This window comes from Globicephala melas, chromosome 14 (assembly GCF_963455315.2).
Source record: "Globicephala melas chromosome 14, mGloMel1.2, whole genome shotgun sequence".
In the NCBI taxonomy this organism is placed as follows: Eukaryota; Metazoa; Chordata; class Mammalia; order Artiodactyla; family Delphinidae; genus Globicephala; species Globicephala melas.
The window spans coordinates 67,480,565-67,508,302 of NC_083327.1; the positions used below are offsets into that span (position 1 = coordinate 67,480,565).

General features: G+C 40.3%; 1 protein-coding gene across 1 annotated transcript in view; it reads left to right on the forward strand.

Moving 5' to 3' along the window:
* Positions 1–27,738, forward strand: part of AIG1 (androgen induced 1) — a 233,898-nt gene that overhangs the window by 199,618 nt on the left and 6,542 nt on the right. Inside the window, exon 5 of the mRNA XM_030853304.3 lies at positions 26,881–27,044. Coding sequence (XP_030709164.2) covers positions 26,881–27,044 — 164 coding nt within the window. The remainder of the gene's footprint in view (positions 1–26,880; positions 27,045–27,738) is intronic.

Below are 27,738 nucleotides of genomic sequence, written 5' to 3' on the forward strand. Positions count from 1 at the left end.
CTTCAGTGTGTGATAGGCAGAATAATGATACCCAAAGATGTACACATTCTAATGCCCGGAACCTGTGACTGTGTCACTTCACATGACAAAAGAGACTTTGTGGATGTGATTACATTAAAGATATTGACCCGAGGAGATTAGCCTGCATTATCGAAGGGGGCCCAATCTAATCTTAAAAGGAGAGACCCTTTCCCAGCTGTGGCCAGAGAGAGACATGACTGGGAGAACAGTCAGACAGACGTGCTGTGAAAAGGACTCAAACGACATTTGCTGGCTTTGAAGATGGAGTAAGAAGCTAGGAACTAAGGAGTGGGGGCTGTCTTAGAAGCTACAAAAGTCAAGGAAACAGATTTTCCTCCACAGCCGCCAGAAAGGCGTGCATCCCCAGCAAGATCTTGATGTTAGTCCCGTGAGACCTGTGTTGGATTTCTAATTAGAAGATAAATTTGTGAATTAGAAGATAAATGTGTGTGGTTTCAAGCCACAGAGCTTGTGGTAATGTGTTACAGTAACAATAGACAACCCATACACTTGAGCAAGTCATTTAGTCTCTGTGGACCTCAGTTTCCCCATCTGAAAAAAAAAGAGGGTGGTGATCCTTAGGATTGCTGTGAGAATCAGAAAAATGGGTACAAAATGCCTGCCACGTGACCGGCACTCAGTACAGTATCCATTGTTGTTGGTCCATGTTTACGCTAAGAATACTCAGTTCTTAGGGAGCCTGAATGAGCCCCTTTCTGCATGTTTCTTCACTCGTTAACCTGTCATGCTACTCTGGCAGGTAGAGGTCCATATCCTTGAAGTCAGTCTTTGTTCAGATGCCCTCTTCCTAAGGGCTTTGAGCAAATTACTTATTCTCTCTTAGCCTCATTTTTACCACCTCTAAAATGGGAGGGAACGCCTGCACATTATCTCCCACTAGAGATAATAGATCATTGAGCACGTGGGTCACTCAAGAAATGATAGTATCTTTCCTTCCTCCCAGGCGATAAAAATCCTGAGTGCCCAAGTCTCTGTGAAAAGGTCTGATTTCTCTCTCTTCCTCTTTTCCCCACCATCCTTATTTTCATTTTATCCTCGGCTCTTCTTAAGGATTTTGGTCCTACTTGGTGGGGTTTGTGTCTCCTTGCTACCTATTAAGAATGCTCAAGAGTGTTCTGAAACTTTCTTATGCTTCTTGTGCTAAGTTATTCCCCAAGCTCGGCTTTTCCCCTGAGATTTGAGAATGTCATTGCTTTCCCATTATTCCAATCTGTTTGTTTCTACAAACACTTTGTGTAGTGGTGGTTACTGTTTTCTTATCCTCTGAGGAGGAGAAGCCTATCTAGACAGTTGAGGACTTGCCGATTAAGAGTGTGGCTTGCACGCGACTCCTCAGAGCGTCCATTTGGGTGCTGGTTGAATCAGTGTCTTAGATCAGCATCTGCACAGAAAAGGTTTTTGTGTATCATCCATGTCAGTTCCCAGTGTTTATTATTCTGAGTTTCATCTTCTCTTACCCCAAACAGCTGGTTCTCAGACATCCTGGGTATACACGAAGAACTAGAATTCCCCATATGCTAGTAACCAGGCCCCTCACCAAGACCATTTTATATGCGCTTATGACCTTTCCCCCACCCCTCACTCAACATCCCTGGCCTCCATCCACCCCAACACTCCTACTTCGTTTCCCTGCCGTTTCGATGCTGCTTGTGCCTTTGATGCTATTGGCAATTTTACTTTGTGTTTCTCCAGCCAGCTCTGCCCATCCCCCTCCTCCCTGTGCCCTGCCCCCGCTCAGCAGACGGGCTAGTCTTTAACTTTGCAGAGAACGTGAAAAGCTCTCTCGGCATCATTTGCTAGCTCTTCCCACCCTACCCAAACCTCAGTGCTGGAGTTCTTTGGAGTTCAGCACACGGTCTTTTTCTCTTTTTGTCTATTATTTTTTAATTTTTTTTTTTTTTTTTGTGGCAAGAATACTTAACTTGAAATCTACCCTTGTAACCTAGGTCCTCTTTTATTAGTACCTCTTCTCCCTGGATAAATCCATCCACTCCGTGTTTACAACTACCTCCATCTCAGATCTCCAGCTCGGAGCTGTCTCCTGATGTCTGCTCACAAGCTTCTCACACTTAGCAACTGCAAACCAAATTCATGCGGTGCCTGCTTTCCCAATCACACCCCCAAACCTGTATCCCCTTGGCATTGCCACCCATCCAGTTATTCATGCCAGAAATCTATGGAACCCCTTCAACCCACCTCTCTTGGGCCTATTACAGAGACTCATCCAGCAGTTTCTAGCTTCACCTCTGAAGCACTGTTAGAATCCGTACACTTTGCTCCCTCTCCACCGCCAACACCATGGTCCAAGCTGCAGTCATCCCTCTGCTGAACCACTGCTTAGAGCTGGCATTTCCTCACTGCCACCCCATCTGCATGGAGGACCCCTCAGCTCTTTTTTAAAAATACATATGATCATGCCACTCCCTTGCTCAGAGAATGTGGATGACTTCCCATTGCTTCTAGGGGACCTGCATTACGTGACCCCACCGACCTCTCTGGCCTTATCCCCCTCCTCTTCCCCCTTTGCTTATTACAGCCACGGTGACCTTCTCACTGACGGTCAAGAGCTATATGTACCTTCCAGCTTCAAAGCTTTCACCTGCCCCACACCACCATCCAAACTCCATCTCTCCTCAGTCACATCACCCATAATTATTAGTTACACATCCTACGCAGCCTTCAGAGAGTAGCTGAAATCTCTTTCTCAGGGAGACCTTCTCTGATTCCCAAGACTTGGGTCAGCCCCTCGGTGGTACACTACTGCAGTCACCTGTTCATTTCCATCTAGGAAGTTAAAAACCAGTCGTAGTTATATGGTTATTTGGTTAACTTTTTTTTAACATCTTTGAGTATAAGTGCTTTACAATAGTGTGTTAGTTTCTGCTTTATAACAAAGTGAATCAGTTATACATATACATATGTTCCCATATCTCTTCCCTCTTGCGTCTCCCTCCCTCCCACCCTCCCTATCCCACCCTTCCAGGTGGTCACATAGCACCGAGCTGCTCTCCCTGTGCCATGCGGCTGCTTCCCACTAGCTATCTATTTTATGTTTGGTAGTGTATATATGTCCATGCCACTCTCTCACTTCGTCCTAGCTTACCCTTCCCCTTCCCCGTGTCCTCAAGTCCATTCTCTATGTCTGTGTCTTTATTCCTGTCCTGCCCCTAGGTTCTTCATGACATTTTTTTTTCTTAGATTCCATATATATGTGTTAGCATACAGTATTTCTTTTTCTCTTTCTGACTTACTTCACTCTGTATGACAGACTCTAGGTCCATCCACCTCACTACAAATAACTCAATTTCGTTTCTTTTTATGGCTGAGTAATATTCCATTGTATATATGTGCCACATCTTCTTTATCCTTTCAAAGTCTGCCACCCAAATCCCCTCCCCTCACTATCTAGAGGGAGAGAAAGAAAGTTGAAATGATCTTCAAGAAAATAAAAAGAGCTTCTTCATCTACAGTTTTCTAAGGATTTATACAAATCCATTCTCTTTAGATATCACATCAATCAAATTGTCAGAGAAACCATTCTTAGGATAGATTGCTTAATAAGAGAAATCGTGATAGTATGTGAGTTTTAAATACAAGCAGATAAAGTAAGGAAACAATTTTAAATTATATATATTTTACACCTACCTTACACTTAGCTCAATAATAACCATGTAAAGTGTTTATGATACTCCTACCATCTCCTCCTCTGATGTTGAATTTCAGCTTTATTGCCACTTCTCCTACTTGCCTGGTTCATTTAAGTTGCCAACTGACGTTGATAGACGTGTAGGAGGAAGCTCACAGTCTGTGCACCTTGCCAGAGTAACATCCTATAGGGGATCCTGGGGAGATGACCCAGTTCAGGCAATAAGAAATTCCAGGTAGAGGAAAGATGCATTTATTAGCCCAAGTACAGCCTCTCCGTTTCCCTGAGGAGAGCCTCCTCGATGTCTTTGACAATGTAACAGTATTTTGAAGGCTCAGAACACATTCTCTGGTGGCTGCATGGGTGGGATTACGTAAACCTATTTGCCGTGATCCCAGTCCCTCCTTCAGCAGATGATTTCCACAGCCTGCAATAACTGGGCAGAAGCGTGTTCCCCGGCATTGCATCTCCCACAGCACCCAGCAGTGCTGGGCTCCCAGGAGACACAAAATGAAAACCAACTGAAAATAATTCAGATGAGGAGATATCTGCGCCAGAGTTAAGTTTATACCCCAAGAGTCAAAAGAAATTTACAGCCCCAAAGACCTTTTGTTTGAGATAGAATGGAAATGGCAAGAGAACTTGGTCTAAAATACCCATGCAAAACTTTGTCTTTATACATTTAAGTAGGCCCATTTCCCTAATAATTTTCAAAGTAAGAGAAAGAACTAGTTTGATTATTATTATCATATTTTAATTCTCCCATCTTCTGAAAGAACCAGGTCCATGTAGATTCAGGATGAAATTCCTTAACTGTCTGCAGCAGGTGTTTATTTATTGAGTCCCTCCCATGCGCCAGGCACGGTGCTAAGTGCAGGAGGTAAACAGTATATAAAGCTTTGGCTCTGTCCTCAGGAGCTTACAGTCTGTTGGAGGATACAGGGAAATTAAAAAGCAATTACCCTGGGCTTCCCTGGTGGCGCAGTGGTTGGGAGTCCGCCTACCGATGCAGGGGACACGGGTTCATGCCCTGGTCTGGGAAGATCCCACATGCCGCGGAGTGGCTGGGCCCGTGAGCCGTGGCCGCTGAGCCTGCGCGTCTGGAGCCTGTGCTCCGCCACGGGAGAGGCCACAACAGTCAGAGGCCCGCGTACCGCAAAAAAAAAAGATAAGACATATTCGGGTAGATGAATCTAACATAAGATATGTGCTTCTGCCAGGGCAAACTTGTACTTGTGAACTAACTCGTACAGAAAGTCAGTGTATCTGCCAGCAGTCCATTTAAAAGTGTTTGCAGTGGCCAATGCCGGGCTCATCAGAGCCCTGCTTGCAAGTCCACATCAGCTGGAGCAGCCAGAGACCATATTTGCACTCAGAGGAGCGATCATCTTAATTGTCATTGTGGTTGGTTCCAGGGCTGTGCATCTGTTTGCGTTCTATAGTCACTAACACCAAGATACTTGGTGATCCCACCAGACCACACGGTGCACATTGTGTTGGCATATAGGTCCTTTCCAATATCAGCATCACATCTTTAGGTTGAATTGGAAGCATTCCCATGAATGCCAGGATTCCATGCCCAAGAAGAATGGCTGGAAAGAGCTCCCGGATCTCAGAGCCTCCCACGGCTGGAGAGCCTCAGCTGACGTCGGGGAGCTCCGTTCTCTTCTCCAGGGAGGACAGTAAAGCCGCACTAGCTCCTGTTTGACAACCAGGATGGGGTAGCACGTCTCCTCCTTGATGTCATGTACAATTTCTGCTGTGGTAGTGAAGCTGGAGCATCTTTTTCTCACAACCTTTAGAAATATTCTTCCCAGTATGAGCTAGCTCGGTCCAGAAACAGGATAACATGGAGCATGCGTAACCCTCATAGATGGGCATCGTGTGGGTGACAGCATCACCCCAAGTCTGTACACGCAGCAGTGTGTGACCAGAGGCGCCCAGGGACGGCACAGCTGGAAGAGCAGCATGCACGGCTGGTTACTGAAGGGGTCAAACAGGACCTGTGACAAGTGGCCTTGAGGTTCAAGGGCGCTTCACTAAGGAGAGCATGGTGTTTCCCAGGAGCGGCCGGAATCACGGCAGTAGGTGTGATGCCAGATCCCCCAGCTCAGCCAGTAGGAGCAGAGCTACGCTCATCAGCATTCTTCTCGGACAGACACCTCTCTTCTTCTGGGTTCACCGTCCGCATGGCTTTCCTCTGCCCCATACCTACCATCACGTCCTCTTATCTTTGGCAATAAATAACAGAAGGTAACCAGGCACAGGGGTTATCGTCCCCAGCAGAGACCCCTTTGCTTGTGCCCGAGCCATTGCTGAGGGAAAGAACAGTGCGTTCTTGATTCTTCCTGTGACCTTCATTTGCTGCACGCATAGACGGAGAAGAACTGGTCGTGAAGAAGTGACGGTACCATTTCACACTGTACTCAGCTATTTATAACATGCTTTCTGAAATTCTGTGCATACATTTGCTTTAAAGTTTAGTACATCCAGTTGGAGGTTTTGTGTAACCAAGGAACACTAGGGGTAATGTGTCTATGGAAGGGACTTGGCCTGATCTGACGTCTCTTCAGCCAGCTGACAATTTCTTGTGAGCTGTTCACCCCTCTGGGGCCTGATCAGATCTGAACAGAGCACTAATGACAATTTTTGGATTTCTCTAGAGGCCCTGTGAGATCCCGGCCCTGCCTGCCTGTGCCACCTCCTCTTCCCGTCCTTGCCCTCCCACCCTCCACCCTCCAGCCACACTCCACTACTTTCCATCCCTCAGAGGGCGCCGTGCTCTTTCTTGCCTCAAGGCATTCACACATGCTCTTCCCTCACTGATCACCTGATTTCCAGCCCAACCCCTTAACCTACTGAGAGGTTATCTACCCGCCCTTGGATTTGTACCTTAAATATCACTTCTTCCAAGAAACCTTCCCTGATTCCTCATCTAGTTTAGGTCTGTACTGCTTCTTCCTTCCTGCTTCTTGTTTATTTGGAATTACTCCTTAGATATCTGGCTTTCCTACTGGATGGGGATGTCCTGAGGGTGGGAGCTAGGCTGCTTCTGTTTTTTCTGTATCCCTACCTCCTAGAATAATGTTTGTGCAAAACGTTTGTCAAGAAGGAAGAGATATGGGGATATATATATATATATGTATATGTATAACTGATTCACTTTGTTATAAAGCAGAAACTAACACACCATTGTAAAGCAATTTATACTCCAATAAAAATGTTAAAAAAAAACACAACAAAAACACAGAAATGAAAGAATGAGGAAAGGCTGTAAGCAAATGTTAAGGTTTGGTGACCACAAGCTGAGTAAGTTACCTCTTGATTTCTGTTTTCATTGTGACATGAAATTATCTAAATGCAAGGAGAAAGGTGGGTGACAAAGAAGGGAGTTTTTGTTTTGTTTTCTAAAGAAAGAATAATATAATATAACCCTCTTATCCATCACCTAGGTTCAACAATTATCAATATATTGCCAAACGTGTTTCATCTGCACCTCTACCTTGTTTTTTTATAGAGATATAATTTACATACCATAGAATTCACCCTTTTAAAGTGTACAATCCAGCGGTTTCTAGAATATTCACCAAGTTGTGCAACCATTACCCTAATTCCAGAACATTTTTATCACCCCCAAAGGAATCCCTGTACCCTTTAAGTAATCACTGTCCCGTCCGTCTCCTCTTCCCCTAGAGCCCAGCAATGACTCATCTACTCTCTGTCTATATGCATTTGCCTCTTCTGGACATTTCATATAAATGGAATCATACAAAATGTGGTCTTTATGCTGCCTTCTTTCACTTGTCACAGTGATTTCAAGGCTCATCCATGTTGTAGTACAAATTCATACTTCAGACATTTTTATGGCCAAATAATATGTCATTGTATGGATATACCACAATTCTTTTATCCATTTATCAGTTGATGGACATTTTTGGATTATTTCCACTTTTTTGGCTGAAGATGGAAATGTGAAGGTATAAGGTATCCACATAATTAAAGGGAGAAGAGCTAACAGGGAAGCAGAAGGATGTCAGGCCACAGAGAGGACCCATTTGAATTGAGACCAAATATAATGCTGCACAGGCATGTAACTTTATGGCACACAAAACCCTTTCAACATGAGCTCTACCTCTTCTCCAGAACTGCACAAGCCAGTTCTACTAATCTTCTTGTTCCCCAAACCTCCCTTGGTCTCTTGTTACCTCTGACATTTGCATCATTCTCTCCATGGGGACCATTTTCTTCCAGGCTTTACTCCCACATGCAGTCTATCTTTGAGTCTCAGATCAGATGTCACTTCCTACAGGAAACCATCCCTGACACTCTGGGTCTGTGTTAGGTGCCCCTTTCCAGTCCTCCCATGGCATCCCCCCAGTCACTCATCAAAACACTCACAGCACTGCTCTGCAATCTCATCCCTGCACTACTGCCAGGCTGGTGGGAAGTAACTACTACGACATTCTCCATGTGATCCTTAGTGCCTCAGACAATGCCTGGTACATAATCAGGGCTCAGTACATTTTGAAGGAATAAATGAATGAATGAGTGATGCATACTTTCAAAACCGTGAATCCATGAGGGTCAAAGACGATAAGAACTGGGGTAGGATAGTAATATGGCTGTCTTTCCAACACACTGACGGTTGCAATTCCTCAGAGATAAATTTTCACACCCTTGATAAGTGAGAACTAGAGTGATTAATGTTTTTCAAAACATATTTATTTGTATTTCTGAACAAATTTTCCATCAAAGTTGGAAATTAATATTTCAGAAATATTAGTTCATCAATTCTTCCATTCTCTTTCTTTGTCCACATTTGGTATTCCATTCTTGAATGAAGGTCTCTAGAATATAAATCAAAGTGGCAAGAGGCTGTTCACACAGGTGAAAACAGGTAAAGAAGAATAGGGTACTAGTCAGGATTTCAAATATAATCTAGCATTAGAGAGATAGACTCTTAATTGACACTGGAAAGGGTGAAAGTGCTTTTTCAAAAGAAAGAAAACTACTAGTGATATACCCTCCATGGGGTACCATCAATTTTGTTAACTCAATTTTTTATTCCTTTTGTTAACTCAGTTAAAATTTTGACTATGTGTACTCCCCCAAAGTATTAAATATTATGGAAAATTAAAATTTTTACTAGCATAGTCAGTTAATAGGGATAGTCCCTGAACTTAACCAAATAAATCCCTCTTTAAAATGCTTATGCATATAAAATTCAGCAACCTTTAAAACATTGTATGCTCCAAGCCTTTGAATTAATTTTCCTTTGAGGAAGGTACTGTGTAGAGGAAGCAATATTGGACACATACAGATCAAGTGAGGTTGATCTATTGAAATGTAGCTGGCAACGGTCCAGCTTCCTAGTTTGCTTTCAGTAGTTTATTTCTGAATGCATGCATCTTTAAACTATGTAGCTTGTTTTTACAAGAGACAGATAGTGGGAGATAGCCTTAAATTGACTCTTGCTTTGCAATCCAAAGTATATCTTTATTTTTTTTTACATCTTTATTGGAGTATAATTGCTTTACAATGGTGTGTTAGTTTCTGCTTTATAACAAAGTGAATCAGTTACACATATACATATGTTCCCATATCTCTTCCCTCTTGCGTCTCCCTCCCTCCCCCCCTCCCTATCCCACCCCTCCAAGCGGTCACAAAGCACCGAGCTGATCTCCCTGTGCTATGCGGCTGCTTCCCACTAGCTATCTATTCTACGTTTGGTAGTGTATATATGTCCATGCCTCTCTCTCGCTTTGTCACAGCTTACCCTTCCCCCTCCCCGTGTCCTCAAGTCCATTCTCTAGTAGGCCTGTGTGCAAGTTCCCCTGTGTTTATCTAATAATGAGGTTGGACAAGAATAATGCTGCCTCAGATTGCAGTGTCCAAGGCATTCATTAAAGTGAAGAATCAGTGCTCTTGCAGAGAAGCTTTATGCCTAATGTTGATCAGCCCTTTATTGTGTGGAGTTTGCATGTATTCAAGTAGCAAGGAGCTCACCACAAAGGCCATCAGGTGGGTTTCCATGGTAGCAGTCCTTCTTTTGTTTATTCCCATTTGGAACATAGACAGTATCCAAATACTCACCATGTCACTGCTTAATGAAAAGAAATAGAATATTGGTAATGCCAGTAAGGTCAGGAAGCTGGTCTTTGGGTGCAACACCAAAGGAGGACATGCTGTCCCCTCAGGTTTTCTTTTAAGCAGCTGTCCATGAAGCGGGACTAGTGTCCCTTTGATCTTATATTATGTCCTATTAATGACCTTCAGTGGCCTCATATCATTGCTCTAGGGACAAATAGAGCTAAATGATGACCAGGATAGTGCTGAATCTTATGAAAGACAAGTTTGTGATTGTAACTAAGAAGAGTGCAATGTGAAACTAGGGAAGAAAAAATCAGCTTTTTAACATATTAAGGATAACACTGTGGAAAGAAAATTGCTTCTGGATTTTTGTTGTGTTTGTGTAGGTGTTCATCTTTCCTAGTGACTCAACACCTGGATTTGCCCACTGTCTTTGTTGTTTAAAAATAAATGTAACTGGGAAGTGTCATTCCCATTGGTTGTGAATCAGTTATTGGCGTTCACAGCAGCACATGGGAGCTCTATGATGCAGCCTGGCTTGTTCTAACAGAAATCGCTGGAGAAGTCAACTGGTATTCAGTCATTCAAATAGAAGAATTTACTAAGGCTTAACATTATTTTTCTATTCAGTCCTCCCAAAACATCATTTCTGCCACTTACTCAGGAGAGAATAAAAACTGTAACTCTTAATTTAATTTACTTTTCTCCTTCCCAGAGACTAGGAGATCTGAAAACATTTATGAACTGGTAAGACTTTAGTGCTTTAATTTTAGCTATTTTAATTCATGAAATCTCCACAGGGCTCTATAGGGCTTTCCCTTGTAGTACTAACCTTCATCATAAATGGCTCAAGTAAGTGTAAAATACGTGGGGGTATGTAAAATTATGCCAGATATTAAATATATTTTAAAATACTTTAAAAAGAAAACTTCAGTGAGATCGAGAGTAGGAATTACTATGGAACTGGATAAGAGTGTGGCTGGTGAGACAGAAATGGAAAGGACCCAGGACTGAGATGGAAGAAATTTAAACTGAATCAAGGGTTGAAGGTTTCCAGCTTGAAGTTGTTGGGAAGCATCCATTTACCTTTCAGGTGGGGTGGATGATAGAGGAAATGTGGGCTTTCCCAATGAACAGACAAGAATGAGTTCAAGGGAGAGATTCAAAGTAGCAGGACTAGAAACTGGGGGACTTACTGAATACCAGAAGGAGAAAAAGCTAGGGCAAGCAATTAAGGTCTTGCAATAGAAAAAAATTCTGAGGTCAGTGTTCATTTATCTATAGCTTCCATTGCTTTACTTAGAATTGACTTAGTTTACAAAATGTTGGAAGGAAAAACCAACAACCTAGAATTCTTCATCCAGCAAAATTATCGTCCAAACGTGAAGGAAAAATAAAGATTTTTCTCAGACAAAAAAAAAAAAACAAAAAAAACTGAGGGAATTCATTGCCTGCAAACCTGTCCTAGAAGAAATGTTAAAAGGTATTCTTTAGGGAGAAAGAAAATCAAGAAGGTCAGAAACTTGGATCTACATAAAGAAAGGAATAACAGAAAAAAGAATAAGTAAAGATGAAATAAAATATTTATTTTTCTTACTCTTAATTGATCTATTAGAGAAGTGTTCCTCAAAATTACAATAGTAACAATGTATGTGGATACATGAAATGAATGACAATGAAGTTATAAGGGATGGAAAGGAGGAAGTGAGAATACCCTGTATTAGGTATCTGCACTACCTAGGAATCAATATTTGAAAGTGGACTTATATTAGTTATGAATGTGAAACACTAGAAAAAATTTGCAAAAAGAAGTATAATTGATATTCTGAGAGAGAAGAAAAAATGGAAGCATATAAAATACTAATTAAAACCAGAGAAAATGGAAACAAGGGAGAAGAAAATAAGAAACAAAAAACAAGTACAATGAATAGATACTACAAACAGTTATTAGTCCAACTATATCAATAATCACTTTAAATGTAAATGTTTAAATACATCAATTAAAAGACAAAGATAACAGTAACCAAATATGTGTTGCCTACAAGAAACCCACTTTAAATATAAAGACATAGATAGGCCAAGAGTAAAGGGATGGAGAAAGATTTAACAGGCTAATACTAATCAAAATAAAAATGGTTTAGCTATCTTTATTTCAGACAAAGCACACTTCAAAACAAACAAAATTATCACAGATAAGGAGAAGCACTATGTAATGATAAAGGGATTTATTCTCCAAGAAGACATAACAACCTTTAATGTGTGCTTCTAACAACAGAACATCAAACCATGTGAGGGAAAAACTGATAGAACTACAAGAAGACATAGTCAAATCCACTATTATAGTTGGAGATTACAACAACTGTTTTTCAGTAATTGATAGATCAAGGAGGCAAAAAATTAGTAAGGATATAGTTGACCTGAACAGCACCATCAATCAACTTGATCAAATTGACGTACATAGAATACTCTATTCAACAAGAGCAGAGTACACATTCTACTCAAGCTCACATGGAACATTCACCAAGACAGATAATATTCTGAGCCAGAAAACACACCTTAAATTTAAAAGTATAGAAATCATACAAAATATGTTCATAGTCCACAATGGAATTAAACTAGAAATTAATAATAGAAAGATATCTAAAAGGTCCCAAAATATTTGGAGTTTAAGTAACATGCTAATAAACTACACAGGTCAAAGAAGAAGTGTCGAGAGAAATTTAAAATATTTTGAACTGAAAGAAGGTGAAGATACAACTTATCAAAATTTATAGGATTCAGAGAATGCAGTGCTCAGAGGTTAATTCAGAATATTAAATGCATGTATTAGAAAAGAAATAGATCTAAAACCAATAACCTAAATTTCCACTTTAAGAGACTAGAGAAAGAAGAGAAATTTAAACCAAAATCAATCAGAAGAAAGAAAATAATAAAAATTATAGATGAAATTGAAAACTGGAAATTGATAAAACCAAAAACTAATTCTTTGAAAAGGTCAGTAAAAGTGATTAAGCTCTAGCCAGGTTAACCAGGAAAAGAACAGAGAAGACACACATTACTAATATTAGAAATTTAAGAGGAGTCTCACTACTGATCCCATGGACATTAAAAGAATAATTAAGGAATATTATGAACAACTCTGTGTCCACAAACTTGATAATAACTAGATGAAATGGACCAATTTACCAAAACTCACAGAGGAAAAATAGACAATCTGAATAGGCCTATGTCTACTAGAGAAATTAAATCAATTTTTAGTAACCTTCCAAAACAGAAAGCTTCAGGCCCAGAGGATTTTACTGGTGAATTCTACCAAATGTTTAAGGAAGAAATGATAACAATTCTTTACAATCTCTTTCAGAAAATAGAAGCAGAGAAAGCACCCTCTAACTCATTCTATGAGGCCATCAATATCAATACTAGAAAAAGACATTACAAGAAGGAAACTTACTGACACATACCTCTCTTGAATATAGATGTAAAACTTCTCAAAAATATTAGCAAATCTAATCCAACAGTGTATAAAAAGTTTTATTCACCAAGACCAAGTGGAATTTATTCCAGGTATGCAAGGCCAGTCAACATTGAAAAATCAATTAATGTAATCCACCACATCAACAGACTAAACAGGAAAAATTGTATGATGATATTAATAGATGCAGAAAAAGAATTTGACAAAGGCCAACACCCACTCATGACTTAAAAAAAAAAAAAAGAAAACTCAGCAAAGTATGAATAGAGGAGAACTTTCTGAGGTTGATAAAGAACATCTATCAGGGCTTCCCTGGTGGCGCAGTGGTTGAGAGTCCGCCTGCTGATGCAGGGGACACGGGTTCGTGCCCTGGTCTGGGAGGATCCCACATGCCACGGAGCGGCTGGGCCAGTGAGTCGTGGCCGCTGGGCCTGCGCGTCCGGAGCCTGTGCTCCACGGCAGGAGAGGCCACAACAGTGAGAGGCCTGCGTACCGCAAAAAAAAAAAAAAGAACATCTATCAAAAAAACCCACAGCTAACATCATACTTAATGGTGAAAAACTGGATGCTTTCTCTTTAATGTTGAGAACAAGTCAAGGATGTCCTCTCTAATGATTCCTGAAGTCCTAGAGCATCATTCCTAGCTAGTGCAATAAGACAAGAAAAGAAGATAAAATATATATATAGATTAAGGGAAAGAATAAAACTGTTTTTGTTCACAGATGACATGATTGTCCATGTAAACAATCCAAAAGAATTAACAAAAAACTCCTGGAACTAATTAGTCACTGAATACAAGGTCTATTGATTTCCTGTGTCCTAGCAATGAATAATTGGTATTTGAAATTGCAAACAATACCACTTACACTAGCATCAAAATAGTGAAATACTTAGATAACAATCTAACAAAATATGTACAAGATTTATATGCAAAACTATAAAACACTTGTGAAAGAAGTAAAAAAGATGTAAATAAGTAAAGGGAGAGTCAGTGTTCGTGGATTGGAAGACAATATTTTTAAGATGTCAGTTCTTACCAGCTTGACCTATAGATTCAACACAAGCCCAATTAAGATCCCAGCAAGTTATTTTGTGGACATAAAAAACTGGATCTAAATTTTATGTTGAAAGGCAAAAGACCCAGAATAGCCAATGCAATATTGAAAAAGAAGAAAATTGGAGAACTGACACCACCTGATGTCAAGACTTACTATAAAGCTACAGTAATCAAGACACTGTGGTCTTAGTGAAAGGATATACACAAAGATCAATGAAAGAAAATAGAGAGCGAGCCCAGAGGTAGCAATCTAGTCAACTGATACTTGACAAAGGAGCAAAGGTAATTCAATGAAGAAACGATACCTTTTCAACAAATTGTGCTGAGACAATTAGAAGTCCTTATGAAAAAAACTGAATCTAGACACAAACCTTATACCTTTCACAAAAAATAACTCAAAATGCATCATAAATCTAAATGTAAAACTCAATACCATCAACTCCCATAACAAAACACAAGGAATTTGGGTTTTAGATACAACACCAAAGCATAAGGAAAAAAATATTGAAAACGTATTCAGCTTCCCAAAATATGTTACAAATGTATTTGGTGGGCAAAAATTGGAAAAAAAGAGAAAAGAGGTTGTAACAGAGCAGAACCCATATCTTTCATCTTAGCAAGTCAGAAGATAATATCTAAAATTAGTCAAGAAACAACAATATATGGGTATTTTTAAGAAACATGGGACTAAAGATAAACGAAACAGCTGAAATTGTTGAAATGTGGCTTCCTCTGGAGAACAGGATGGGGCATGGCAAGGAGACTAAGGGCTGCAGTTGGATAGGGCAGAGAGTTTCTGCTTTTTTAACTTCAGCTTTATAGAACTTTTGATGGTTTAATTTGGACAAAAATTAAAATGAAGTTGAAAAATGAACACTACAACTCAGCTTAAAAATAGTAATTGACTCTATTACTCCTCCCTCGCGCATAATACTAAGGTGTCATCTAATGTCTGTGTTACTGTTAGACTTGGGACCCTGTCTCAAGGGCAGGGACCACATCTACTTCACATACTGCTATATTCATGTCTGACACATCCAGGCCCTGATATGTATTTGTTGAATGAAAAAAAATAAAAGAAACATTTCTCAGTTGTAGAAGCAGCACACAGAGGACAAATGTGACAAATAATGCAGAGATGGCCTCACTATAACTTGACACAGGGCACTGGCACACAGGGCACTGGCACAAAGCAGGAGCTCAGGAAATGTCTGGAAATGTTGCTGTTTATTAAAGAAGGTTGGCAATTAGAGAGAGCTTGGATCAAAGAAGATGTAATCATGGCAGGGATAACCCAAACATTGTTTGTAATCCTAAAATAAGAATCTAGGAGAGGGAGGTGCATGAAATGTGCTAGAGAGACACTAGAGATCATTTTGGCAAAATATGGAAAATTATGATTTTCAGTTGTGGGTATAGTGTGTTCTTCCTCCTCTTTTTCCAGAGGTAGTAGTTTAAACGCATGGCTTTCTCATTCCTGCAGCCAATTCTGATGATTGCTTGGGCCATAACAATCCCTTGCTGACCACACTTCCCACCTCCCTCCAGAAAGAACACATGTTCCCTATGGTGTTCAGAAATGTGTCAACTTGATGTTTGGTACCTGTATGCTTTGAGAAGGTCCATCCAAATGATTAAAGTTAATAAGCAAAACCAGTCATGAATTTTATTAAGGGAAATTTGAATTGAATTCTCTCCAGGGCAACATCACCATAAGACCAGGTAGGCTGTAGAAAGTGGGACCCAAAGGAGGCCAATCATTTGAAACCAGTTTAGACGTGTGCCTGGACATTTGCTGTGGGAAAATATTCTGAGGTAGCTTATTGGCCTGCCTTTGTGGATAAATTACTCTGATATTTGTGATTTAGAATCAGGAAGAAAACACATCCCCTCATTACCTCATTACAGGAATTCATTCTGGGAGGCACACACAATTTGCCTGCTTCCCCAGGGATGGGTGGAGGGAGTAGTAACCTTGAAAACATCTTTGTGAATGAGAAGTTGGGGAAAATATTCTATATTTCTGCATAAAGAGAAGCATTAGAAAGCTTACTCGTTTATTTGGTTTGCTTGCTTTTTTGTCTAACCTAAGTTGACTGTGCTAAGAACTTCACACTAACTAACAACTATACCTCTGAGGGAAGCAGTACTGTTTACATCCTTTACCAAAGGGGAGACCGAGGCTCAAGAAGTTCAATAATACCCAAGGTGACCGGACTACCACGTGGACGATCTGGAAGTTGGTCTGAAGTATAAATGGCACAACTCCATGAACAGGACCCGCTACATAATTTGTGGGGTCCAGAGCAAAACAAAAGTGTGGAGCCCCTTGTTCAAAAATTGTTACGAATTTCAAGATGGTGACAGCAGAGCATTAAGCCAACTGTGAGGCCCTTCTGAGCACAGGGCCCCATGTGTCTGCACCCATAAACCTTGCTCCATGTATAGATACATCCCAGGTTCTATAAATTTGGGCTAGCTCTAAGGAGAACATTGAAAAAAGACTTTGATGAATCTTAAATTATGATTTTACCTTAAAAGACTGTCTTGAAGAATACTCTATTAAACCTGCAGTAAATGAAGAATTATGTAATTATGTCTGTAGCTTCTAAAATTATGTCTGTAACTGAGCTAGAGGATGTTTCAGCACTGCTTCAGATGGGAAGCCTCCATCTGGTATTTGCCTGTGAATTAACACTTTAATTCTCTAGCACCACCATACACATCACCAAGGAGAGTTTTTTGAGCCCCGTTTTCAGAGCCCTGTTCTCTTCTAGACAAATGTCCTTTGTCATATTCCCTGGGACCTACAGCCTTTTCAGTGGGAAACTTGGCACTCCTCCTCAAGGGCACACCTTTGCACCCCGACTGCTGCTTGCTCCCACCTGGCACACAGTGGGGACTCAAGAAATGTTTGTTGAGTAAATTGGTGAGTACATGAACTCCAGAACACTTCAGAATTCTAGATTCTCAGAAATGTAGCAAGAACCAGTCTCCATGCAATCAATATTCAGGAGATGTCCAAGGGGCCTTTAGATTGGCCCTAAAATGAGACAGTTAGATCTAAAGAGAGGGCTAGGTCTAAAGTCAGCATTTGAGCCAAAGGTCCAAACTACCCTTGAAAAGTCCTTCAGAAGCATCAGGTGGGAGGTACCATGTGAGACACACAGAATCCACTGGGCAGGAAGCTGATGCACATCCTTTGTCTAACCCCACCTTGGGGCACAGGCTCATTGCCTGCCAAGCAGAATCGTAAATTCCAGTAGGCTAACTGCACGTATGATGTGACTGTTTCTTAAGAGGTAAGTCAGAGCTTTCTCTGAAGGAAGTGTTTAATCATTTTATCCCTGCAGTCGCTTTTCTCCCCTTGGGAGACATTGTAAAATTCGATTTCTGAGTTTTATAAGAGACTCAGTCTTGTGTTAAAACGTCACCAAAACTGATTTATCTTACATCTGGTAAAATTTCTACATCTCACACATTTTCTACACTGAGCACAAGTTGCTTTTATATTCCATGGGGAAAAAAAGAAAAAAATTTACAGAGAGATTTCAAAGTTGGATCATACTTTTGGTTCCGAGCACATTAACAGCTGTTCCCATCCATTGTATCCTAGTCTTTAGAGCACAAGGGGAGCCTGGCATACAGGCTAAGAGCGAAACCACTCAGGTGGGTATCTCCGCTTCTCCACTTATTGACCCTCTCAGAGCCTTGGTGTCTTCATCCGTAAAATGGTACTAATATAATCCCTTCCCCAAAGATTTGCTCTTGTAAAACACTGAGCACCGTGCCTGTCACTAAGAATTCAATGTCGTTAGCTATTAGCTGCTACTGCATATGAGTCTGTGTCCTGTGTCTTTTGCACTAATAGCCCAGCTGTCAAATAGCCTAGCTCCTTATCTAAATGTGAATAATAAAATCAGTTTTTCAATCCTCTTTCAAATAAACTAATCTTAAGAACTGAAAGGTTATCTGAGGTAAGATAGGTACATGTGTCTATCTAGGATGAACAAGGGCGACAGAGCCAAAAAAGGGAAGGGTGATATTTCCCCCTTACTACAACTCCTCAAGGGCTCCAGTGACCACCGCAATTCATGGTCTATATGATAGGATGAAATTTGGCCATGGGACAGAAAGAGCTACTGAGCTTGACAAGGGCAATTTTTCTTTACTTACTATTTATCTCATATCAAACAAAATAGACTTTAAAATAAAGACTATTACAAGAGACAAAGAAGGATACTACATAATGATCAGGGGATCGATCCAAGAAGATATAACAATTGTAAATATTTATGCACCCAACATAGGAGCACCTCAACACATAAGACAAATACTAACAGCCATAAAAGGGGAAATCAACAGGAACACAATCATAGTAGGGGACTTTAACACCCCACTTTCACCAATGGACAGATCATACAAAATGAAAATAAATAAGGAAACACAAGCTTTAAATGATACATTAAACAAGATGGACTTAATTGATATTTATAGGACATTCCATCCAAAAACAACAGAATACACACTTTTCTCAAGTGCTCATGGAACATTCTCCAGGATAGATCATATCTTGGGTCACAAATCAAGCCTTGGTAGATTTAAGAAAATTGAAATCGTATCAAGTATCTTTTCTGACCACAATGCTATGAGACTAGATATCAATTACAGGAAAAGATCTGTAAAAAATATTTATCATTTATACCTAGTCAAACAAAGTAGATTTCAGTGATACACATACCACTTGGAATCTGAAATTTTTCTTGCTTCCACTTTGTAGGTGGAAAGTCAGTTTTCTAATTATTCTCAATTCTCAAAGATACTGTGATAATAGATGCCTACTCTACCCTGGAACCACTTGTCCATTGGCTTCAAGACACTACACTTCTGTCTTTCTTCCATGTCTCTAGCCCATCTTTTTCAGCTTCTTTTTAACCTCATCCTCCTCAAACTACCCCTTAAATCTTGATCTTTTTCAGGGCTCTCTTATGGACATACTTCCTTCATACTGTTTACTCTACCTTAATCTGTTCTGATGGCCTCAACCACCATCTTTTTGCCAGTGAACCCAATATCTGTATTGCCGCATCAGTCCTTTCTCTACAGTCCAAACCCATGTAACTGCTTTCAAGATATCTCCACTTGGATATCTTACAGATGCCTCAAACTCAACGTGTCCAAACTGAATTCATCATCCCCCCAAATCAGCTCTCTGACAGCATTCCCTATCTCAGGAAATGGCAACACTCTCCACCCAGTTAATCAAGCCAGGAATCTATGATTAATCCTTAACTCATCTCAGTTCCCTCATTGCCTAAATCCAATCAATCACCAAGTTCTCTTAATTCCATTTCCTAAATCAGTGCCTTTCAAACTAATTTTACTGTAAATAAATGAAACATCCTTTGCATCATGACCCAACCAGCATGTGCGCGTGCGCGTGCACTCACACACAAACACACACACACACACACATACACACACATACAAGTGAAACTGAAGTTCTGAAAAAAAATTTATCATCGTTATGTGCAAGGCTTTCTGATATTTTCTATTATGTTTTCTTCTGTTGTTGCTTTTTAAAATGCTAGTAACCAGTGGGTTACTGGCAAGTGTTTAACAACCAGCTCTTCTGGAGGCGAGGCAAGGAGAGCCAGATATGTAGCATTTGGCAGTTTTTGGTATAAATACTCCCACCATGAATTTAAGCCACCCACTAACAAGCCTGGAAACATCCTAAAGATACCAGCTCTCCTGACCATATATACAGCATGCAACTGCTTATGACCTACAGTTTTTGATGGACACTGGTCTAAATCTACCAACTAATTTTCATTCCCAATGCTACCATTCTAGACCTGGCCACCACCATTTCTGATACAATTGTTTTCCAGGTCAATCTGATCTGTTTCATATTTATTTAATACCCTTCAAAGACTTCCAGTTGTCCACACTAGGACAGAGTCCATAATTCTTACCATGGCTTAAAAAGCCACCCACAGTTTGGCACCTGCCTGCACCTCATGCCCTCTCCCTTGATTTCAGTAAGAATGGTTTCTTCTTGAACATCTGGGAATTCACCCTTGCTTTCATGTCTTTGGACATACTGTTCCATTTGACTAGAAAGTTCTTGCCTCCCACCTTTGTTCAACTAACTGTTACTCATCCTTCGCATCACAGCTTAAATGCTACGTTATTCATTTATTCCTTCTCCTGCTATGTAACAGGCATTGTGGTAAGCACTGAGGATACAATGATATGTAGAAATAGATTCAGTCCCTCACCTCACAGAACTTAGATATGCTAGAAGGGGAGAACCATTATGCAAATGAAGATATCAATCAAATTTAAGTACTAATAAAAGGAGAGCTTAAAAAATAAAAGAGATTCATGGTTCTATAAGAATGTATAAAATCTGACCTACTCTAGCAGATCAGGGAAAACTTTCCAATGTGATGACTGGTTAGTTATAATAGTTGAGCTAAGCTATAAAATAGAAATATAACTTAATGAGTCTAAAGGGTGGATAACTAACAGCATAGGCAGAAACAGAAGCATGTGTAAATCCACATGGCAGGAAGGAACGTGGTAAAATCAAGGAACCAGGAACCAAATGAAAGCCAGTGTAAGAGGAGCAAGGTAGGAGGTGGGCGTATGAGACAGGTAGAAGCCAACTCTATGAAGGGCACCCTAGGCTTCATTAAAAATAGGGGGTCTTTGGGCTTCCCTGGTGGCGCAGTGGTTGAGAGACCGCCTGCCGATGCAGGGGACACAGGTTCGTGCCCCGGTCCGGGAAGATCCCACATGCCGCGGAGCGGCTGGGCCCGTGAGCCATGGCCGCTGAGCCTGCGCGTCCGGAGCCTGTGCTCCGCAGCGGGAGAGGCTACAACAGTGAGAGGCCCGAGTACCGCAAAAAAAAAAAAAAAAAAAAAAGCGGCTTTGAAAAAGAGCAGTGGAAGGCCAATAACATGTTTGAAGCTGGCATATGTGTCAGGTTTCTAGTTTGAAACACTCACTCTGGTGCTTATGAGAATGAACTGGAAGGAGGCAAAAGTAAATGCAGAGACAAACTAGAAACTATTACGCTACTCTAGACAGAGGTGATCACAACGCAAATTAAGATGTTGTTCATGGAGATGGGAAAAACTGCCTTTTAGAAAGATGTGTGAGACGATCTTAACAAGACAAAGTAATGGACTGAATATATATGTGGTGAAAGAGATGGACACAGCAAAGATGAACCCCAGGCTTGAGTTACAAAACTGAATGAATGATAGTACCATTGAATGAAATGGAATACCAGAGGAGGACCAAGCTTGTTGGAAAAAAGCATGACTTTGGCTGTAGCTGTATGGAGTTTGAGGTACCATTATAGACGTGTAAAATGAGATCTTCTGAGGACTATTTGATCAACCGTTCTGGAACAGAGGAGAAATCTGGATTAGGACATAGATCTGTGGAATATCTGTATAGGTGGTAGACATGCAGCATTGAACATGGAAGAACTTATCAACCCAGAAGACATAATATGAGAAGAGTGTTTAAAAGCCAATCCTTAGGAACTTCAACGTTTAATGGCTGGAGTAAAGGGTGAACTTAGAAAGGAAACCAAGGAGAGCAGCCAACAAGGTAGGAAGAAAACAGGAGAAATTGAGGTCGAAGTGCTGATACGTTTCGGTGAAGCATAAGAAAAGAAGCCAGGCTGTTGGAGGAGGAGTGCAGAGTACAGACCAGCAATCAGTGAGTGCAGACTCACTGGAGAAGTTTGTCTTTGAAGAGAAGGAGACATATAGGGCAGTATTTGTGAAGTTGATGGAAGCTTTTTGATTGTGTTTGAATGAGAAGCATTTGAGCATATTCATCAGCTGTGAAAAAACTGGTTTGAAAGGAAGGTGAATACACAAGAGAAAGAAAGCCTAATGGTAAGTGTAAGGTTCACAAAAAAGCAGAGAATGATCCCTGTGCCCCCATGACACTCCTACACTTACCCTAATTCTTACTACACTTGTGTTTTCTCTGTGAGTATCTGTATTCCTCGTTAGACTGTACTGCGTGAGAACAAGAATCACCCTTGCCTCATTTGCTTCTGTATCCCTAGTGTGCAGCACAACTCAGACAGGAGGCGTTAATAAATTTCATTCTTTTTTTTTTTTTTTTTTTTTTTGCGGTATGTGGCCCTCTTACTGCTGTGGCCTCTCCCGTTGCGGAGCACAGGCTCCGGACACGCAGGCTCAGCGGCCATGGCTCACGGGCCCCGCCGCTCCGCGGCATGTGGGATCCTCCCAGACCGGGGCACGAACCCGTGTCCCCTGCATCGGCAAGCGGACTCTCAACCACTGCGCCACCAGGGAGGCCCAATAAATTTCATTCTTAATTGCACATTCAAGTGAATGAAATTGGAGGTACACTTAATAACATAGTCAACCCCGGAAGTCTCGTAGTACCATAGCATATGCATATATAGGTATGCACATGCACACACACTATGGTTATCAGTTTTTTTAGACTAAAATTTAAATTGACATCATTACCTTAAGCATAAGCTGTTTGAGCACTAAGATGAGAAGGTCTTAGAATGAGATCGAAGTTGAAAGTCAACCAAGAACTGAGAACTCTCCACAAATAGACGAGCAAGGCCGTGAGTCATTTTTGTGCAGAAAATTGAGCCCTGATTATATCAAGCAAACACATTGTGAAAGCACACAACCTGTTAAGACAAGTGGGTGCATCACTCACACCAATCCAGGTGAAACCCCACATAACAGGACTTCTATATCTGAGATGGTATGATGACTTACTAAGTCAAAACAACTTAAAAAAAAAGAAAAGAAAAGAAAACCTTCTCTTTGTTTTTGGAGACAATATTAAATGCCTCATGTAAAGAAGCAAGTCCATGCAGGAGAAAAGAAATCAGGTGTGCATTCCTTTCCCAGCTTTGCCATTTTTAAAGACAAGTTCTTTAGTCTCAGTTTCTTTATCTGTGAAATGGGGATAATCATACTTCATAGGGTGCTTGAATAAGTTAAGGGGGATTACATACTCAGAATAGCTATCCACTTCCCTAACCTGAGAATTTTACATTTCCATTGTCAGTTCTGACATATTCTGACTATACTCTATAAACTCTGATTTTTACCTCAGTAGAATGAGGATGACATGCTATATCTGGGATTGCTGAGAAGACTAAGTAAGATAATGTGCATGAAGGTCCTTTGTGAAATAAAAAGAACTACTTTTTTAAATTGAAGTATAGTTGACTTACAATATCATATTAGTTTCAGATGTATGACGTAGTGATTTGATATTTTTATAGATTATTCTCCATATAAAATTATTATAAAATAGTGGCTATATTCCCTGTGTTGTACATTACATCCTTGTAGCTTATTTTGTACCTAGTAGTTTGTACCTCTTAATCCCCTTCACCTATCTTGCCCCTCCCCTCACACTTCTCCCTTCTGGTAACCACTAGTTCATTCTCTGTATCTGTGAGTCTGTTTCTGTTTTATTATATTAACTCATTTGTTGTATTTTTTAGATTTCACATATAAGTGATAACATGCAGTATTTGTCTTTCTCTAATTTATTTCACTAAGCATAATTCTCTCCAGGTCCACCCATGTTGTTGCAATGGCAAAATTTCATTTTTTTTATGGCTGAGTAATTTTTCATTGTGTATATATACCACATCTTTATCCATTCATCTGTTGATGAACACTTAAGATAGTTTTCATATCTTGGCTACTGCAAATAATGCCACTATGGACATTGGAGTGAATATATCTTTATGAATTAGTGTTTTCATTTTTTTCAGGTATAATTCCAGGAGTGGAATTGCTGGATCATATTGTAGTTCTATTTTTAATTTCTTGTGGAACTGCCATACTGTTTTCCATAGTGGCTGCACCAACTTACATTCCCACCAACGTATATTACGGTTCCCTTTTCGTTACATCTTCACCAACACTTATTATTTCTTGTCTTTTTGAGGATAGCCATTCTGACCAAGTATGAGATGATATCTCTTTGTGGTTTTGACTTGCATTTCCCTGATTAGTGATGTTGAGCACCTCTTCATGTGCCTGTTGGCCATCATACAAAGAACTACTTAAATTAGGGAGCAGCAAACTACAGCCAGTGGGCCATATCCAGTCCACCCACCGTCTGTTTTTTTTTGTTCTTTTATGACCCAGCTAAGAATGATTTTTACATTATTTAATGATTGGAAAAAATCAAAAGAAGATGAATATTTCAAGACATGTGAAAATTATATGAAATTCAAATTTCAATGTCTATAAATAAAGTTTTATTGGAACACAACCATATCATTTGTTTACATACAGTCTACAGCTGCTTTTACACTGCAATGGCAGAGCTGAGAGTTGTGACAGGGACAGTAAGGCCTGCAAATCTGAGAATATTTACTAACTGGTCCTTTACAGAAAAGGTTTGCTGACAAAGGACATAGAGGAAAACCTAAAAGACACAAGGGAGCCCTGGGAAAACTGGGGGAGATGGGAATAAGAAGTAATGTTCTGGGCACAGGAACAAATACAGCATGTTTTGTGTGCTCAAGGAAGAGCAGGAAGTCACTGTGGCTGGAGTGGAGTGAGTGAGGGGGGAGATTAGTAGGAGAAAAGTCAGAAAAGTGCCCAGCCTGCTTAGGCAGGGCCTTGAAGAACCATCTAGGGACTCTTGCTTATACTCAGTTGAGAGAGAAAAGCTACTTGGAGCAAAGTAGTGGCAAGACCTGACTTTAATTCAGAGCAGCCTGGATGCTGCAATGAGAATGGGCTATAACATAAACTGTAGCAAGGAGAAAACTGAGTCAAGAAGAGATTGCAGTGGTGCCGGTGAGAGGTGATGATGGTTTGAGCCCAGATGGCAGTGGTGGCAATGGTGAGAAGTAGATATTTGGAGTATATTTGGAAAGTAGAGCCAATAAGATCTAAGGATGGATTGATTGGATGTGGATTTTGAGAAAAAATGTCAAAAATGACCCTATATTTTCTGGCTCAAGCAATTGCTGGAGTAATGTAGTAGTCATTGATTTAAGAAGGGAAGGATGTGGGAGACATATGTTTGCTTTTGGATGACAGAGGGAGGGGGCAGATATGCAGGAATTAGGATGCAGGAATGGTGAGTACATCATGGAAACGTTAGCTTGGAGATGCATCCTCCAAGCGGAGATGTGCAGTGGACAATTGAGTATGGAACTCTGGAGATCAGGCTGGAGATATGAATTTAGGAGTCCTCTACAGATAGATGGGATGTGGCTATGGTTGTTATATCTATTCAGTATTATAAGATGATTCCATACAGACCAAAAGTGCATTGCAAACAACTTCTGAGGAATAGCGGCCTGGCATCAGAGACGTTACCAAAAGCTGCCAAGGAAAGTTTCGTTCAAGTAGAACAAAAGTAGAAAGCCAGGAACAAGTGTAAAAATATAACTAGCATTCATAATTAGAACTACTCCTAATTTGCCTAATTGAGGAAACAGTTTACAGTGAGTCAGATTATAATTTTATACGTTGGTTTGCAAAATCATTTACAGCTCTGTGATATTACATTTTGGGTATATTGCATATTATCTCCATAGAAATTAATAAGCCCTTTGATGGGTGCACAACACCTCCTTACAAGACAAGATTAGGACAAGATTAGGAAAATAAAACTGCCTGTAACATACGGACAAACAAAATATGATGCATCAGAATCCTTTAGGGTAGTTCAACTTAACTTCTGTTGATTCTCACAAATGCTTCAGTTTTTTTGGTTTTTGTTTTTAATTGTGATTAGCTTGGCTTCCTCTTTTGGTAAAAATCTTTTAGTTTGGACAATTAGTCAAGGTGACCTGGATGGGCTTAATGAGTGCCTCTCCCCTCTACAGCAGTGTTTCTCAATCTTTCTTTCATTATTGACTCCCTCCACCAAGGAAATTTTTAGATATTTTTTTCCTAATTTCCACCCCATGGAAATGTTTTATTGTCATAAAATATGCATAGCACAACATAATATTTATCACTTTAAGCATTTATAAGGGTACAATTGAGTGTCATTGAATCCATTCACGTTGTTATATAAGCATCATCACTATCTATACCCAAAATATTATCATTATCCCCAACTTAAGCTCTGTACCATATATAATCATTCCCTATTCCCCACTCCCCCCAGGCCCTGGTAACCTCTATTATACATTTCATCTCTATGAAGTATTCTTGGTATTCTAGTATCTTATATAAATAGAGTCATATAATATTTGTCCTTCTGTGTCTGGCCTATTTCACTTAGCATTAAGTTTTCAAGGTTCATCCATGTTGTAGCATGTATCAAAATTTCGTTCCTCTTTATGGCTGAATATTATTCCATTGTATGTGTATACAACATTCTGCTCATCCGTTTATCAGCTGACAGACACCTGGGATGTTGCGGAGTATCAGAAGCAAACGGCGACTGGCATTGCTGAAGGATGTTTGTAGTAGGGGGTCTGTATTTGTTATATCAGCAGCTTTAAAATCTGACATGAGAGTAACTCCTGTCTCTGTCTCCTTTCGGATTCCACTGCAGGGTGTGTTGGGTGCATCATGTAACGGGGATGTGGGTGTACCCTTTCCTGGAACACATTGGCCCAGGAGCCAGAATCCTCTTCTTTGGGTCTACAACCATCTTAATGAACTTTTTGTACCTGCTGGGAGAAGTTCTGAACAGCTATATCTGGGATACACAGAGAAGTAAGTATTGTTTGGGGGAGCATAAAACAAAAGAATTGCTGCCTAAAAGAGTGTGTGCAGAGACGGATGGAAAATTCCACTGTAGCACAGGATCCCTTATGAAGAGTTTCATTTTTATAACTGCTGGCAGTTACCTGAAAGGTTTATTACTCACTTTGTCATACTAGCTAGTAAAACATCCAAATCTAAGACAAAAGAAGCATGTCTATAAAATTTTATAGGGAGAAATGTAGTGTTAGCAGAAAATAAAAATTTAGGAAGTTCACTCTGATTAACAAAACACTGCCGTCCGTAGCTAAAGGGACCCCCGGGTGAAATAGACAAATGATTAAATGTAACCAAACAGTCTCATTAGAAATCACCCAAATCTCCACTTCTTACATCATCCTTCGCGTGGGGGCAGCAGCTTGCAAGAGGGCTTGCCACCACTCTGCCAGAACTCTCAGCAGCACAGAATACCTCTGGCAAGTGTGATGAAGCAGCGACTGTCACATTCAAGACTTGAAGGTGGCAAAGAGGGACGGGCAGTAAAGGGTAATACTTCATTGCTCCAAAAACTCTCTTAACCTATGATTTGATTTCCCTTTTGTTTCTATTTATGGCAGAGCCTCCATCTTGGCAAGGCACGTAATCTTCCCCAGCAGTGCAAAACAAAACTTATCCAAAGTGTATGTCAGATAACATAAAAATGGGA